We start from the raw sequence: 15656 nt of genomic DNA, 5'->3' as shown, positions 1-15656 counted from the left end.
TCGGCTCCCCATGCCAAGCCATGCCATTCTCCATGGCAGGAATGATGCAAAGCAGGACCTGGGATTAAAATTAACCCCCCAGTGGAGCTGGCTGCGTGGGCTGTGTGTGCAGCGGGGCTGGCCGGGCTGCGGGGGATCCGGCGAGGCGAAGCCATCTGGGCTTTTGGAGGGGTGGGCAGGGGGTTATTAAACAAAGAGGTTTGTTTTTTTTTTAATATATTTTTAACACCCACAAGAGCTGTCCATCAGCCAACATGGAGCTGCTTGGTGCCGGTGCCAGCACCATCTGCCCACTGCAGGGCTGGCTGCCCTCCGGGACCCCGAGGCAGGGGGCTGGGAAGGGGCTCTTGGAACCCCATCACAAAGAATACCGGCCCCTCCCTGTGCTGCTCGGGTGCAGGCGTCTCTGCTTGGAGGATGATGAGCCCAGCCCTAATTTGGGCTATTTAGGGATGGGGAAGAGGAGGCTGGGGGAAGGGAGGTGGCTGTGGTGAGAGTTCTGTAGGGTGGGGAGGCAGGATATGGTGAGCTGGGCACCGAACACCTTTCCCACAGCCCTCGCTGGCTCCCACCCCGAAGGTTTGCCGGGATTCGGGGAGGAAGGGGGGGTTAGGCGATCCCCCTCCCCCAGCCTTCACCGCCAGCTTTAGCGGGCGCCGCACACGAAGAGTTACGGCGTGGGGGTGGGGTAGCAGGGAGGAGCCCCCCCCCCCCCCCCCTCCCAGCCTGCGGGATTGGAGGGCGCCTCGCTCGGAGAGTTACGGCCAGGGGTGGGTGGGGGGAGCCCCCCCTCTTCATCCCTGGAATTAGCGAGCGCCCCACTTCCAGCATCACGGCCGGCCCGCCGCCCTGTCCCTGGGATCGGCGAGCTCGGAGCGTTACGGCGGGGGGGATTTGAGGGGGAGGCGGGCAGAGCCCCCTCCCTCGCTCCGCACATCCCCGGCACCGGGTGTGCGCCGCGCTCGGAGCATTACGGCGAGGGGGGGGCTGCGAGGGAGGCGGGGAGAGCCCCCCCCCCCCCCCCCCGATCCTTGGATTGGTGTGCGCCGCGCTCGGAGCATTACGGGCCCCCCCCTCCGCCGTCCCCGGTATCGGCGGGCGCCGCTCGGGGCGCCGCCGCCGCCGCCGCGCCCGCAGCGGAGCTGTCCGCGGTGCTGACCGCCGCCGGCCATGGGCCCGCCGCCCGCGCTGCTCCTGCCGCTCCTCGCCGCGCTGCTCCGCGCCCCGGCACACGGTAAGCGCCCACCGACACTCCCGGGTCATCCCCACCGTGCATACCGACCACCCTGCGCTACCGGGTGGCCTCAACCCGCCTCCGCCGCCGTCAAACTTTGCCAACTCGTGCTCGCCCCCCGGTGCGGAGGGGACGCTCCCCGTTTTCCCCCGGCGAACCGAGAATCCCTCCCCACCCCCTCCTCGTTTTCCGCCCCTCCGGGGACGCGCACGGCGCTTTGCAGCCGGGCTGGTGCAACGCCGCCCCCGGCAGGCTCCGGCGGCAGCCCCTCTGCCGGTGTTACCGGCGGGGGGAGCATCGCCGCACCGGGGGCTGGGCAGGCACGGCGGCCCCGCTCCCGCGGTCACCGAGCCCTTCGAGCCGCCCTCGGACTGGCTACGCCGTGAGCCGGTCCCTCCGTGCCGTCCCCACTGCCGGGTGGGGGGCACCGGGGGCATTTGGTTCTTTCCCCCTCTCTCCCCTGTTGGGGTGACCCCTCCAGCTCCGCGAGGATCGCAGGGTGGCGAGTGCTGGTTCGCCAGGGAGAGCAGCCAACACCCAGCTCGGCTCCTTGTCCCTGCCACCCGTGGGGCACCGGCAGTCTCGATGCCTCGTGGCTCCGCTGCCCCAAAAATAGGATTGGGGACCTTCCAAAGCTTGGGGAGCTCTGTCGGGGATTGGGGTGCTCCGGAGCAGTGTGGCCAGGCATGGGGCGATGGGCGGGTCGTGGTCCAGCCCCGGTGGGATGCGGGATGGGGGCACCGGCTGCAGGCAGCAGCCGTGCGGGGAGTTACATAAACTCCCCATCTGGCGGCGGAGCCCAGGCGGGGAAGGGCGCCGTGGCCCTGCGCCCGCTGCTATTCCCAGCTCGCCCTGCTGCCTGGGGCTGCTGCCACTGCCTTCCTCCTTGGGAGAGGCAGAGGATGGGGACAGCGCGTGGGGCAATGCCACGGAACCCCCATCTCCTGCCCTGCTGGGGGGGCAGCAGGACTGGAATGGGGGGTCCACATCTGTGGGTCTGTCCTGGGAGCAGGGCGCTGAGCAGGGCAGATTTCCCCCAAGGGAGGCTTGGTGCTTACTGTGTCAGTTTAATGATTTCTAATGAGCAATTACCTCTAGTCAGTCCCCTAATTTCTGAATATCAATAAAGTTAATTAAACACTGCATGTGCATTTCCCAGAGTCTTAAAAGTAGGGATGTCCTGGGAGGTGCTGAGCTTTTTCCAGGGCTGGGACCCATGGGGTCCTGTCCACCCTGTATCCCCTCACCACATACTGGGAGCTGCCTGTGTGGCTCGTGCCTCAAAGTCCCCATCCTCCATCAGGCAGGGCTCCCAGGGGTTCCATGCAGCAGTGCCAGGCTCAGTGTCACTGTGGCCTTGACTTGGCATGGATGGGCTGGTGCATGATGGGGATGAGCTGTGGGTCAGAGGGACACGGGTTCAGGGAGTCTTGGACCCCTCGTCCAGGCTGGGGAGCTTTGTGATGTGGTCTGAGGGGTGGCAGTGCAGGGTCTGATCCTGTCTCTTCTGCCCCAGCTGTGGGGCACCACCAGCCCCTGGTGTCCACAGGGATTTGCCCCAGCAGAAAGTGGGATCTGGACCCCATGGCACTGGTGAAGCCAAGGGGAATGGTGCCAGGCACAGCTCCATCCGCTCTGCCCCACTGCAGCCCCTCTCCCCAGCTCTCCAAAGCCACGGCAGGCCGGGAATTTTTTGTGGGGGTCATCTTAGCCATGCTGGAGGAAACTCCTTATAATTTGGGGTCCTGGCAGCCTGGGGCATTAGGAAACAGCACAGGCTGTGGCAGGGGGCACAGGGCCTGGCCATGCCCCCATGAGCTGTGCCACAGCACCCAGCATCAGCCAGCTGCCCTGTACCCATAGGGGTGATGTATTCGGGGGACACGGTGGCCCTGGGGGTGTGGGTGCTGCCTGGGGTCTTGGTGTGAGGAGGGGGCTGGGGAAGGAGGCGGGCGCCTGCTCCAGTAATTACACTCAGCGCGTGTGCTCGTGCGCTGCGTGCCTCCGAGGAGTTCGTCACCGCCACGCTGCCGTGCTGCCAGGCCAGGATTATCTGGATAATGCTCTTAAGCCAGGGAGCGGGAGGGCAGGGCTGTCCCCAGGGGATGTGGGGCGCAGGCTGAGCCAGGCACCCCCAGCACTGCCCGGAGCCTGACTGCCGCAGGGATCATCCGTGGGTTTGCAGTGGTGGGGATGGATTCAGTGCAGGGTGCTGAGCCAGGCAGGGCTGGAGCAGAGCGGTGGGAGTGTGGGGGAAAATGGGGTGCAAAGACCTTGAGCAAGGGCATGACAAGGACACCCCCAGGCCTGGTTTGAAGCAGTAGAGAGCCCCCACCCTTTTCTGTGCTGCTGGAGGGACCCCCAGGCTGGCACGGGGCTCCTGGAGCTGTCACTCCCTGCTGGGGTGGGGGCTGAGGCTGACCCGGGCTGTGGGGTCCCCTGGGAGCTCCAACAGCCCCCAGGGGAGGTGGATGAAGTTGTGTCTCCAGCACCTCTGACGGGAGAGGATAATTTCGCCTCCAATCAATTCTTTAAATGCGCACAATTGAAAGATTGCCTCTGAAAGCTGCCTATAACCAGGGAGGTAATGGATTCCCTCCAGTCGCAGGCAGGAGCTTGGAAGTGGCAGCATCCTTTCCTCCTGCTGCTGGGGACGTGGGGACAGCCGGAGGGCCAGCACTGCTCCCACCATGAGCAACCTCGGGTGGGTGAAGGGGCTGCCTGCACCCCTCAGAGGCAGCTGGGGGTGCCTCTGTCTGCCTGGCTCGCTGCCAGCCTGCCCTGTGCTGAGACCTGGCACTGCTCATCACATCCTCCGAGGTGCCAGGGGGTGCCATTGGCCAAGGCTTGGGATCTGCTCGGCCCCCAACCTGCAGGAGAGGCAGCAGGAGGAGCCAGCCTGCATGCTCGCTGTGCCAGTAGGAATTATTACATATATAATTTAAATGCAGTAACGAGCTGTGCTGAAGGGATCAAATATTAATCAGCTGCAAGAGCGCTGCTCTGACCCTGTGAAAATGGAGAGAGGTGCTTGAAATGCCAGATCAGCCAGTGGTGGGAGATGAGCGAGGGGATGCTTGGGCAGAGCAGGCTCTGGCGGTCCCCACATACCCAGGGGGGTGGCAGCAAGGGGCAATGTTGGCTGCAAGATCAGTCCTGAGTGGCTTCCAGAACTGACTGGTTCATCCTCTAGGAAAAGCTGCGCTTTGGCAGGATGCGGGGCTGGCTGAAGAGCCATGGGGGCAGCTGAAACGCTGGCTCTGGCAGGAGCAGGCGGCGATGGGAGGGGATGGTGTCTGCAGGAAGTATGACATGGCTGAGCAGCCCAGCGCGGAGCCCGACAAGCAGCTCTCGCTCGCCTCCCGCAACCGATTTCAATTACTGTCTCTGGCAGTGGGCGGAGGGAAGGGGAGACGGGAGCTGGGTGGGCAGCATGGCCCTGCTCACCCTGCCTGACTCCTGCCCACGCTGGGCAGGCACCCCCAGCACCCAGGGGTGCCCCGAGGGCTGGGTGCCCCTCTGCCCCCCAGAGGGGTGAGCTGTGCTGGGTCCTGGGGGAGACCAGAGCTTGCACAGAGCCCCAGGGGGGCCTGGCACCCTCATCATGGCCAGAGTGGGGTGGCACAGAGTGGGTGCTGCCCAGCAGTGGGATATCCATCACAGGAAATCCTGGGGGAGAGGCTGATTTAGGTGCTGTGAGCCCAGGGAGGGAGGACATGGCACCGCACAGCGCTCGGGTCTGAAATAGCAGCAGACATACAATTTATCACCGCTGCTGCCACACAGGGAAATTGCTGTAGAAACCCATTAGCTCCGCAGGGAGAATGAGGAAGGGGGATTACATGGGCTGTGGGTGGCCAGGAGGGGACAAGGGCATTGTTGGCACCGTTGGGAAGGGAGGAAAGCCCCGGGGATGGGCACCCAGCTGCCCGCTGGGCACACGGGGGTGCTCCGTGTGTCAGCCGGCGCTCGGCCGCCGCGATGCTCCAGGGAGCCGGTTGCGGTGATGTGACATGTGTCAGCGGGTAAATGACTGTTCAATTCAAGGAGAATTGCAAAACATACAAGGTCAAACGCTTCCCCGCCAGCGCTGCCATGAATATTAAAGCCGAGCTCCTCCGGTAGCTGCCAGGGCTGGCGGCCGCACCCGCCCGCAGCGTCCCCGGGCACCGGGGCAGCCCCTGGGGTCCCTGCTCCAGCTGCTCTGACAGTCTCAGCTTGGCCGTGGGCATCTGGGGTCACTGGTGGTGCCAGGGTGGCCATGGGATGGCAGGACGTGGATGCCAGCATCGGTGCCAGCTTGCCATGCTGGGTGCCAGTGGTTTGGCTGTGGTGACAGCTGGTGGCAGAGGAGCTGGCTGCACAGTCCTGCCCGTGCCCACCTGCCCCTGCCTTCACCCTCACACCATCTGTGTGCCCCTGCCTGCACCCACCCACCCAGCCACACCTGCATCCACCCACCCAGCCTGCCTGCATCCAGACAATGCCTGAATTCCCTCGCTGCCTACACCTGCCCACCCACCACCTGCACCCACCTGGATTCCCTGCCTGCTCCTGCCCACGCTGCCTTCACACCTGGAAGCAAACCCAGGTGTCGGCTGCCTGACAGCTCATTCATCACAGCTGCAGGCCCTGACCATGGGGGCAAAGCCAGATTGGATTTTAAATTAGAAAATAAACCTAGAATCTTGTGAGGCCCAGCCCCTGCCCTCACCCTGTGCCCGCCTGCACCTCCTGCTGCCCCCTCCTACGGATGGGGAAACTGAGGCACGGAGCAGCACTGTGGCACGGATGCTCCTGGGGCCACCGAGGGCCCTGCCCCGTCCCTCCCCGAGCCGGGCGCTGTGTTATTGCTGTCTTGGCGGGCAGCATCGATCGGGGCTCCCTGGGCGGCCGCGTGCCGCCTTATTTATTTATTGGTGACAGCAGGCGGCATCGATCCCCGATCCCCGCCGGGGGCCCCGCCCGCCGCAGCCGGATTAGTCTCTGGCATCTCCCGGCTGCTGTTAATAAACTCCCACCCGACAAAGCCAATGGGAGGGATTAGGACCCCATCCCGGCTCTGACTGTGGCCAGCATGCCGAGTTACCCCGGCAGGTAGGTGGCTGCTGGGGTTTGGCAGCCCCTCTGCCCAGCCCGAGTTCAGCGGGGTCCCTGCTGGCCGCCAGGGCCCGCAGGGTGTGTGCTGGGTAGCCAGGCCCACGTCAGCAGTCCCTGGTCACCTTGGGGACATGGGAGGGACATCGCTGTGGCGCTGGAGATAAGCTGCTTAGAGACGTCTGTGGAGGTGGAGGATGTAATTCTGTGGTGCTCACGGGGCAAGGGTGGCAGCAGCTGGGCACCCCCTGCCTTCCCGCCGTGTGCTGAGCATCCTGCATCCCCAGAGAGCCCAGGGTCCCAAGCATCCCCTAGTGCCAAGAGCATCCTGTGGCACCCAGAGCCCCACACAGAGCCCAGGGCAGTGCCTGGTGCCAGGAGCGCCCAGCCCAGGGTGCTCAGTGTCCAGATGGGAGCTGCTGTGGGATCCTTGCAGTGAGGCCTGGCCTAAGCCAGTAACCCCCATGGGGACCTCTGTGCCCCCCAGCACCCCGGGCAGGTGAGATGCTCATGGACAGCAATGTCCAGGGGGCTGGGTGGGCATCTCCAGCCCAGCCTTCACCACACAGGGCAGTGGTGGTGGTGTAGGGCCCAGCGCTGAGCGCTAATCTGCCATTAAAGCCCAATGGAGATTTTGGCACCCTTCAGTATAAACTCATTAACTTTTATGTTCTAATAAACGGATCCCATTAAAATATAATTCTGGCCTTGCTGGGGGGCAAGCAAACCCCTTGGAGCTGGTGTGGGCAGGTATCCCTGCTGTGCCTGTGTGCCCAGGGCATTGTCACCGTCCCTGTGCGATGGCAGGGGTTTGCTGGGGACAAGGGGTGGGTAGCAGCGGTGTGAGGACGCCTGCCAGCACCCAGCAGCTCCCCACTACGCTGCACACCCAAGATAATGTCTCTTAATAGTCCCTTAAAAGCAGCATTCGCAGAGTAATTAATCTTCGCGGGGCCCTGCCCTGCTACGGATAGGGATAATTAGCCGGTAATTGGCAGTATCATGTCATCAGTGCCTGTGCACGGCGGCAAGACGTGCCCACGCTGCCGTGGCCTCAGAGGGATGCTGGGTGTCACCATGGCACCCCCTCTGCCGTGCCACTGAGCTGTGCCCAGTGAGAGGGGACGGTGCTGTGCCAGATCCAGGAGCGGGAGATGCTGGGTGACTCATTAGGGCTGATTAAATTATTTTATTTTTGGTCTAAAGGCCGTAAGCTGCTGGGCTGGGCATGCTGGGGATTTGTTCAGGGACTAATGCCTGGGAGGGACAGGGGGCTGTGACAGGGGGATCCCTGTGGTTGTGGGTGGGAGAGGGGGGAGCATCGATGGGATAGGGGGTTCCCTACAGCCTCACACTGCTCAGGGACAGGGACAGCCTGGCTGGAAGGAAGCTGAGCTCTCTGGCAGCCTGGAGAAGGGTGCAAGTGTCCAGGCCCCTGTGACATCCCTGGTCATGGCAGTCGTGGTAATCACCTGCACGTCTGCGCCCTGGGAACATGCAGACCCAGGAGAACCTTGGCACGTGATGGCCACCTCTGTGGGGAAGGATAACCTGAGATCAGGGACACCCAGAGCCAGGGCTGTCCCCATCCGGGCTGGCTCACATGAGGAGTGGGCACCCTTTCACATGGTACAACTGCAGATGTGCATTAATTAGCCAGGGCTTAATTGCTAGGGCTGCCCCCAGTGAAGGGCGTGCTGGGGAGAGGGTGCAATGATCCCGCTGCATGTGGTTGATACATTTGTTTGCCATCCTGGTTTTGAGGGAATATTGGTGTGCAGGGAAGCGTCAGCCCCTGGAGCAGCACCGACCTGTGGTGCAGGGTCAGTCCATGGGAAGTGCTGGTCCCCAGAGCAGCACAGGTCCGTGGCACTCCCCAGAGCTGCATCCACACCTGATACAGCACAGTCCATGTCCCGGCTCTGCTCCCAGGTGCCACTGAGGGCACAGTGCTGGTCTGTGATGAAGCATCACCCCCTGGTGCATCACCAGTCCCCCGTTCCCTCTCAGTCCCCAACACAGCATCACTCCACAGGTTCCCCAGAATCCCACACTCTTTCCTCCCTCCAGGCTTCAACGGGCTGGCGAGTAAGGCTGGGGAGAGCGCTGAGGTGGAGCCGACGGCGCTGCCCACGGAGCCGGCGGAGCGGGAGGCGGAGGCTCGCTTTGTGAGCACCGCGCCCACGCTCAAGATCCTCAACCACCACCCGCTGCTGGAGGACCTGCTGCACGAAGCCTTCCTCAAGAAGGACTACCTGGCCCAGGCGCCGTTCCTGCCCGCTGGGGCGGGCCCCCTCCTCCCTGGTGGTGCCCTCCAGCCGGCCCCCGGCCCCCCAGAACCCGAGCCCTCCCCTCGCACCCCTGCCCTGCCCCGGCCCGCCTTCCCCACTGACCCGCTGACCACGCCGGCAGGGCGCCCCGGGCCATGGGGGGAGGCGTGGGGGGCTGTGCCAAGTGCAGACCCCTCATGGTCCCCCTCTGGGGTGCCAGAGTCAAGCACTGCATCCCCCAGCCAGGCACCCACCACGCCCAGCACATCCCTGGCACCCCACACCTGGGGCCACTGTGGTGTCTGGGGATGAGGAAGGGACCACCACCACCTCCACCATCACCACCACCACTGTCACCACGCTGCAGGGGCCAGGTGAGCGCCAGGGAGGGAGTCGGGTGGAACTAGGGTGGAGTGAGGCTAAGCTGGGGTTTCTTCTGTCACCAGCTCCCTGCAACCGGACGCTGGCGGGTCCCGAGGGCTGGCTGGTGTCCCCAGAGCCAGCCGGTGTCCCCTATGAGGGCAGCCTGGACTGCACCTACACCATCTCTGTCTACCCGGGCTATGGTGTGGAGCTGAAGGTGAGCTGAGGGTGGGCCAGGGTGGCAAGTGGCCACAGACGGGTGTGGCCTGTCCCCTACTCTGTGCCACGGCTGTGTGTCTGTGCAGGGTGCACAAACACATGGTCATGTCCTTGTTCTTGTCCCCATGCCTCTGTCCCCAAGCCAAGAGAGCTGGCTCAGGACATTGCCTGCCCTCCTGGCACAGGGATGTGGGTACATGAGCTGCTGGGATGCCCCAGGATGCTCTGTGCCCACCAGCTGCTGTGCCTGGCACCCCTCACAAAGAAGTGCTGTGAGATTTAATTAACGAGGCCCTAATGGAGAAGGTGTGAGCAGTGCCAGCAGGTGCCAAGCTGTGCTGCAGGACCAGGAACACCCAGCACCCATCTGCCAGGAGCAGAGGCTGACAGCAAACCCTGCTGTGCTGAGCCCTTGTGCTGCTCCCGTCAGTGGCACGTGGCCACGTGTCCCCATCTCTGCTGAGGCCACCACAGGGCTTGTGGAAAGCTGGTGGTGAGCCAGAGGCAGCAACTCCACCACCAGCCCTACTCTAGCAGCCCACACTCACCAGTGCTGCTGCTCCTCACCATGCAGCATGGCTTAATTAGCATCATTAATAGCAAATTGCTCCAGAGGGTGAGGCTGGCTGTCTGCAAGGCTGCCAGCGTGGGCCCGGCTGTGCTGTGGTGCTCTGGCAGAGCTGGGCCCTGCTGCTCTTGGCGTGGGGGATGATTTATGGCCCTGCTAACCATGTTTGAAAGGTGCTGCCCTGCACAGACAAGCTCCAGCAAGCTATTGACCGCAGAGAAGCCACTCAAGGGCCAGCTCCCAGCCAGGTGCCAGGTCATGCTGAGGTGGTGACACTTGTGTCCCCTGCAGGTAGAGAACATCAGCCTGGCAGAAGGGGAGACACTGACGGTGGAGAGCGCGGGAGGGCTGGAGCCCAACCTCCTGGCCAATGAGTCCTTCCTGCTGCGGGGCCAGGTCATCCGCAGCCCGGCCAACCTCCTCACCCTCCGCTTCCAGAGCCCCCGGCCCCCCAGCCCTGGCTCCTACCACTTCCACTACCAAGGTATGGGGCTCAGAACCCTCTGTACCCGCTGGGAGCTTCCCTGCCAGCATGGTGCTAATTTGGATTGTGGTGATGCACCGGGAGTTTATCTGAGTTTTAAGCAGGCACTGACTAGGTGAGGAATGCTCATGGAGAGCTAATTTGCCTTAGCAGTTATGGATTCATTAAGTATAATTTTCAGCATCCATAGGCACTGTGTCACTCGAGCCCTACCACACCCAGGCATTTCCAGGGCTCTGGGGAGGCAGCTTTTGGGTTCTGGGGGGATCCATTGCTCCTCAACCTTAGTAACAACACCACCCGCCCCCAGCCTACCTGCTGAGCTGCCCCTTCCCAGCACGGCCGGCTTTCGGGGAGGTCTCGGTGAGCAGCCTGCACCCCGGTGGGGACGCCCGTTTCCGCTGCTCCACGGGATACCAGCTGCAGGGCGCCCGCCGGCTCGTCTGCCGCAACGCCACCCGCCCCTTCTGGAGCGCCCGCGAGCCCCTCTGCCTCGGTGAGCACCAGCATCTCGGGGACAAGGGACAGCTGGTGTGGCACTGCCACCCACTGACAGTGCCTCTCCCGCAGCGGCGTGTGGCGGGGTGGTCCGGAACGCCACCGTGGGACGCATTGTGTCACCCGGCTTTCCCGGGAACTACAGCAACAACCTGACCTGCCACTGGCTGCTGGAAGCGCCGGATGGCCACCGCCTGCACCTCCACTTCGAGAAGGTGTCACTGGCAGAGGATGATGACAGGTTTGGCTCAAACTGGCGGGCCAGGAGTGTGGGAGCACTCTGGGGCAGCCCTTCACGGGGCTGTGTTCGAGGATGAGTGCTCTTGGCTATATCCAAGGATGGGTGCCATTGGCCACATCCAAGGATGGGATCTGCCATGGCTGGGTGCCATTAGTCGTATTTAAGGATAGGTGTTTCTTGCCATGGCCGAGTGTGGCTACCTTTGGCCATTGGCCATGGTCAAGGACAGGTGCTCTTGGCCATATCCAAGGACGGGATCTGCCATGAATGGGTGCCCTTAGTCATATTTAAGGATGAGTGTTGCTCACCATGGCCAAGTGTGGCTACCTTTGGCCATTGGCCATGGTCAAGGATAAGTGCTGTCAGCCATATTCAAGGAAGATAACCTCTGGCCATGTCCAAGGATGGTGCTGTTGGAAATGGCCGGGGTTGGAGGCCACCATCCATGCCCAAGCATGGCTGCTGTTGGCCATGGCCAGCAGTGCACCCTGCCCTTGTCATGCCTTGGCAGGCTCATCATCCGCAACGGCAACAACGTGGAGGCACCGCCGGTGTACGACTCCTACGAGGTGGAGTACCTGCCCATCGAGGGGCTGCTCAGCACCGGCCGCCACTTCTTCGTGGAGCTCACCACCGACAGCAGCGGGGCCGCAGCGGGCATGGCGCTGCGCTATGAGGGTATGGGGCCAAGGGCGCAGCAGGTGACCCAAACACCCCTGTGCCCACCTGGCCCCCGCAGACCTTTGCCCCTGTGCCCGCAGCCTTCGAGCAGGGGCATTGCTACGAGCCCTTCGTCAAGTATGGGAACTTCACGGCCAGCGATCCCCGGTACCCCGTGGGCACCACGGTGGAGTTCAGCTGTGACCCTGGCTACACTCTGGAGCAGGGCTCCACCATCATCGAGTGTGTCGACCCCAGTGACCCGCAGTGGAATGAGACAGAACCAGCATGCCGTGGTGGGTGCTGGTGCTGGAGGGTGCCAGGGGTTGGTGTGGATGGGGCGTGAGAGATACTGCAGCCACCGTGCTGCTGAGTGTGGCGGAGCTGAGGGACATGGTGGGTGCTGGATGTGGGATGCTGGAGTGGGTGGGTGCCCCATGGTAGTGCCAAGCCTGGCGTGTGCCCACAGCGGTGTGCAGCGGGGAGCTGACGGACACAGCCGGAGTGGTGCTGTCACCCAACTGGCCAGAGGCCTACGGCAAAGGCCAGGACTGCATCTGGGGGCTGCACGTGGAGGAGGACAAGCGCATCATGCTGGATGTCCGTGTGTGAGTGCTGGGATGGGATGGGGATGGTGGGATATGGCGGATCTGTGCCCTCCCTGCCCTCATGGCCCCACTGCCCCAGGCTGCGGCTGGGCTCGGGGGACATGCTGACCTTCTACGACGGGGACGACCTGACGGCGCGCATCCTGGGCCAGTACACGGGCGCCCGCGGCCGCTTCAAGCTCTACGCATCCACTGCCGATGTCACTGTGCAGTTCCAGTCTGACCCCGGTGCCGGGGCCTTCGCCTACCGGCAGGGCTTTGTCATCCACTTCTCCGGTGAGGCCCATGGCAGGACAGTGCCCCCGGTGTCCTCAGTGTCCCCACTGCCCTGCTCAGCCTTCCGTGCCCACAGAGGTTCCCCGTAATGACACCTGCCCTGAGCTGCCGGACATTGCCAATGGGTGGAAGACGTCCTCACAGCCAGAGCTCCTCCATGGCACTGTGGTGACATTCCATTGCTACCCTGGCTTCCAGCTGACTGGCACTGACCTCCTGATGTGTCACTGGGACCTGACGTGGAGCGGTGACCTGCCCTCCTGCGAGCGGGGTGAGTGGTGCCCACCAGTGACCCCCCTGCCCTGCAGCTCAGTCCCATCCACCATCACCACTGGTCACTCCTGCCTGCAGTGACAACCTGCCGGGACCCTGGCGATGCTGAGCACAGCCGCAGGGTGGTCTCCAACCCTAAATTCCCGGTGGGAGCCACCGTGCAGTACGTCTGTGACAAGGGCTATGTCCTGGCGGGCGCCGGGACCCTCACCTGCCATGACCGCGCCGCGGGGGGACCCAAGTGGAGTGACCGCCTCCCCAAGTGCATCCGTGAGTTGGGCGTCCCCTCCTCGGGCGTATCCCCCGAGCCGATGGCGAGCGCTGACGCCACCGTCCCACTGCCTCGCAGCGGAGACCTACGAGCCCTGCCACAACCCCGGCGTGCCGGCGGGCGGGCGGCAGAGCCCGGAGCGGCGGCTGTACCCGGCGGGAGCCACCCTGCACTTCTCCTGCACGGCCGGCCGGGCGCTGCTGGGCGAGAGCAGCCTGCGCTGCCTGCCCGGGCACCCCTCACGCTGGAGCGGCTCCCCTCCCATCTGCAAGGCGGGTGAGACGAGCACCCCCCACCCCAGCACCCCGCCGGCACCGCTCAGCACCCCACTTCTCACTCCTGCTGTTGGTTTCTTTCTTCCGCCTCCTCCAGCCTCCTACGATGAGTTTTACAGCAACCGCAACCTGGATGGTAAGGGCGAAGGTGTTTTGGGGTGCCAGAGCGTGGAGGGGCACCCGGGGTGCGGCCGATGTGGGGTGTCCTCTGGGTGAGCCCCCAATTCTCCCTCCCGGACAGCTGTGGCCAAGGCTGTGCCCTCGGGGACAACGCTGGAGGGCACCAACGTGGCCATCGCTGTCTTCCTGCCCGTGCTGGTGGTGGCCCTGCTCATCGGGGGCATTTATCTCTACTTCTCCAAGTGAGTGGCCCCCTGTGACCCCCATGGGGCCCCATGGCCCCCCCAGTGCCCACTGTAGCTGCCCTTTCCCCACAGGCTCCAGGGGAAGCCAGCCCTGCAGCTGCCCCTGGCTGGCTCCCACCCCTACGACCACATCACCGTGGAGTCGGCTTTTGACAATCCCACCTATGAGACAGGAGTAAGTACCGGCCCCCACACCCCCCATGTGGGGCTGGGGACCCTGCATTGCATGGGCCACCTGTGCCAGGGACTGGGACAGGGGTGGGATGGGGTCATGTGTTCCAGGAACCGCACATTAGACAGGACATCCATCCAGGAACAGCACAGGGGGTGGGACATGCACCCAGAGACCACTCGTGGGATGATGGATCTATCCAGGGACTGTTCAGGGATGGACGTCCAGTCAGGGACCATGCACAGGATGGACCATCGATCCAGGGACCACATGTGGGGTGGGATATCCATCTAGGCACCACACATTAGTTCAGAAATGAACTAATCAATCAATCCAGGGACCACACACACTGTCTGGGATATCCACCCAAGGACCATGGACAGGATGGACACTGATCCAGGACCCATGTTTGGGATGGGACACACATCCCCAGGGCTCTCTGTAGTCTGGGATGTTCCCCCAGCTCCTTATGGGATGGGAGATGCCCTATCCCTGTCCCCGGCACCCCGTTGCACTGTGTCCAACCCCTTGCAGTCTGTTTTCTTTGCAGGACACGAGGGAATATGAGGTGTCCATCTAGGTGTGGGCAGCGTGGAGCTGGGCGCTGCAGCCACCCCTCCCAGGCCCCTCCGTGCCCGCCGGCCCCTGGCACGGGCTGGGAACACCTCTCCCAAGGAGACTCAAGCCGAGCGCTTGGCAGGACCCACCTGGGCACCGGCCACCCCCCTGCCACCCCCGATCCACCCGGACCCCCGAGGGCTCTGCCCAAGCCCTATTGTCACCCAGCCCCTCGCACTGGGCTCATGAGAGGCTGAGCCAGCCAGGGTCCCCGGACCCCATCCTGCCCCCCTGACCCCTGAGCCAGCCAGGGTCCCCAGACCCTGCCCTGCCCTTCGGACTCCATCCTTCCCCCAGCGGGAAAACAGCAGCCCCTGCGACGGAGGAGTGACGCAGGCAGGGGGAGCAGCGCTGTGGGGACCCCCAGGTAAGGACAGGGCTCCCCGGGGCTGCAGTGGGGAGGGGACAAAGCCCCGGGGGGTGGGCGAGGGGCTTAGGTGGCCATGTGGGTGCCGCCCCCGCCCTCGCCCCCCAGCCAGCGACAGGGCTGGTCCCCCCCCGCAACCCCGTGTCTCCCACCGCCGCCACGCAGGGACGTGTCCCTCCCGTGTCCCCAGCATGCTGCGTGTCCCCCCGGCCCCCGCTTGCTTCGCCCTCTCCGGGGGGGTCCCTTCCGCCACCAGCGTGTCCCCCCCGCGCGTCCCGGCACCCCAGAGTGACGGGGTGGGCAGGGGCACCGGGCATGGCTGTGCCCCCTCCCACCGCCGCGTCCCGCCCGGGCTGGTGACCCCGGCCCCCGCCGCCCCCTCGATCTGGAGGGGATACCGCCCCCCTCCCCATCTTTTGGTTGTTTCATTAATAAAAACTGGTGTTTTAGAAGAAGCGATGGCGTCTTCCTCAGCGGGGCCGAGCAGCTTGGAACGGGGATACACCCACACACATCCCCCAGCGTGGGCCCTGAGCCCACCTCACCGCTACCCCGCTGACATCCCGACCCCCGCCCGTCCCTCCCGTGCTCTCCGAGGGGGGAGACACTGTCGCTTTAAGAGGCGTGGCCTCTGCCGGGGTGACGTCACAAGCAGAGACCGCGCCCCCGCCACCCCGGCGCGCCGCGCGCCGCGCGCCCCCTGCCGACGCGCGCGTGTCCCGCCACCCCCGCCCCGCGCCGTTACGTCACTGACGTCCCCGCCGCCCCGCCCGCTCGCTGGAACGTGACGGCCGCCA

At 64.3% G+C, this 15656-nt stretch overlaps 1 protein-coding gene across 1 annotated transcript; it reads left to right on the top strand.

Moving 5' to 3' along the window:
• The first annotated feature begins 1052 nt into the window (after positions 1 to 1052).
• On the top strand, positions 1053 to 15314 carry SEZ6 (seizure related 6 homolog). Its single transcript, XM_054517017.1, is given in 18 exon segments — positions 1053 to 1234; positions 8402 to 8886; positions 8888 to 8975; positions 9048 to 9181; positions 10043 to 10235; positions 10546 to 10731; positions 10806 to 10974; positions 11486 to 11652; positions 11736 to 11930; positions 12104 to 12242; positions 12322 to 12518; positions 12595 to 12789; positions 12870 to 13061; positions 13141 to 13338; positions 13435 to 13473; positions 13579 to 13699; positions 13775 to 13877; positions 14425 to 15314. Coding segments are annotated over 18 exon segments (2895 nt in total). The 5' UTR covers positions 1053 to 1170; the 3' UTR covers positions 14455 to 15314.
• The last annotated feature ends 342 nt before the right edge of the window (positions 15315 to 15656 follow it).

This window comes from Molothrus ater, chromosome 21, assembly GCF_012460135.2.
Source record: "Molothrus ater isolate BHLD 08-10-18 breed brown headed cowbird chromosome 21, BPBGC_Mater_1.1, whole genome shotgun sequence".
NCBI classification, from domain to species: domain Eukaryota; kingdom Metazoa; phylum Chordata; class Aves; order Passeriformes; family Icteridae; genus Molothrus; species Molothrus ater.
The sequence above is the reverse complement of the archived record's forward strand: the minus strand, read 5'-3'. Positions and strand labels throughout refer to the sequence as shown.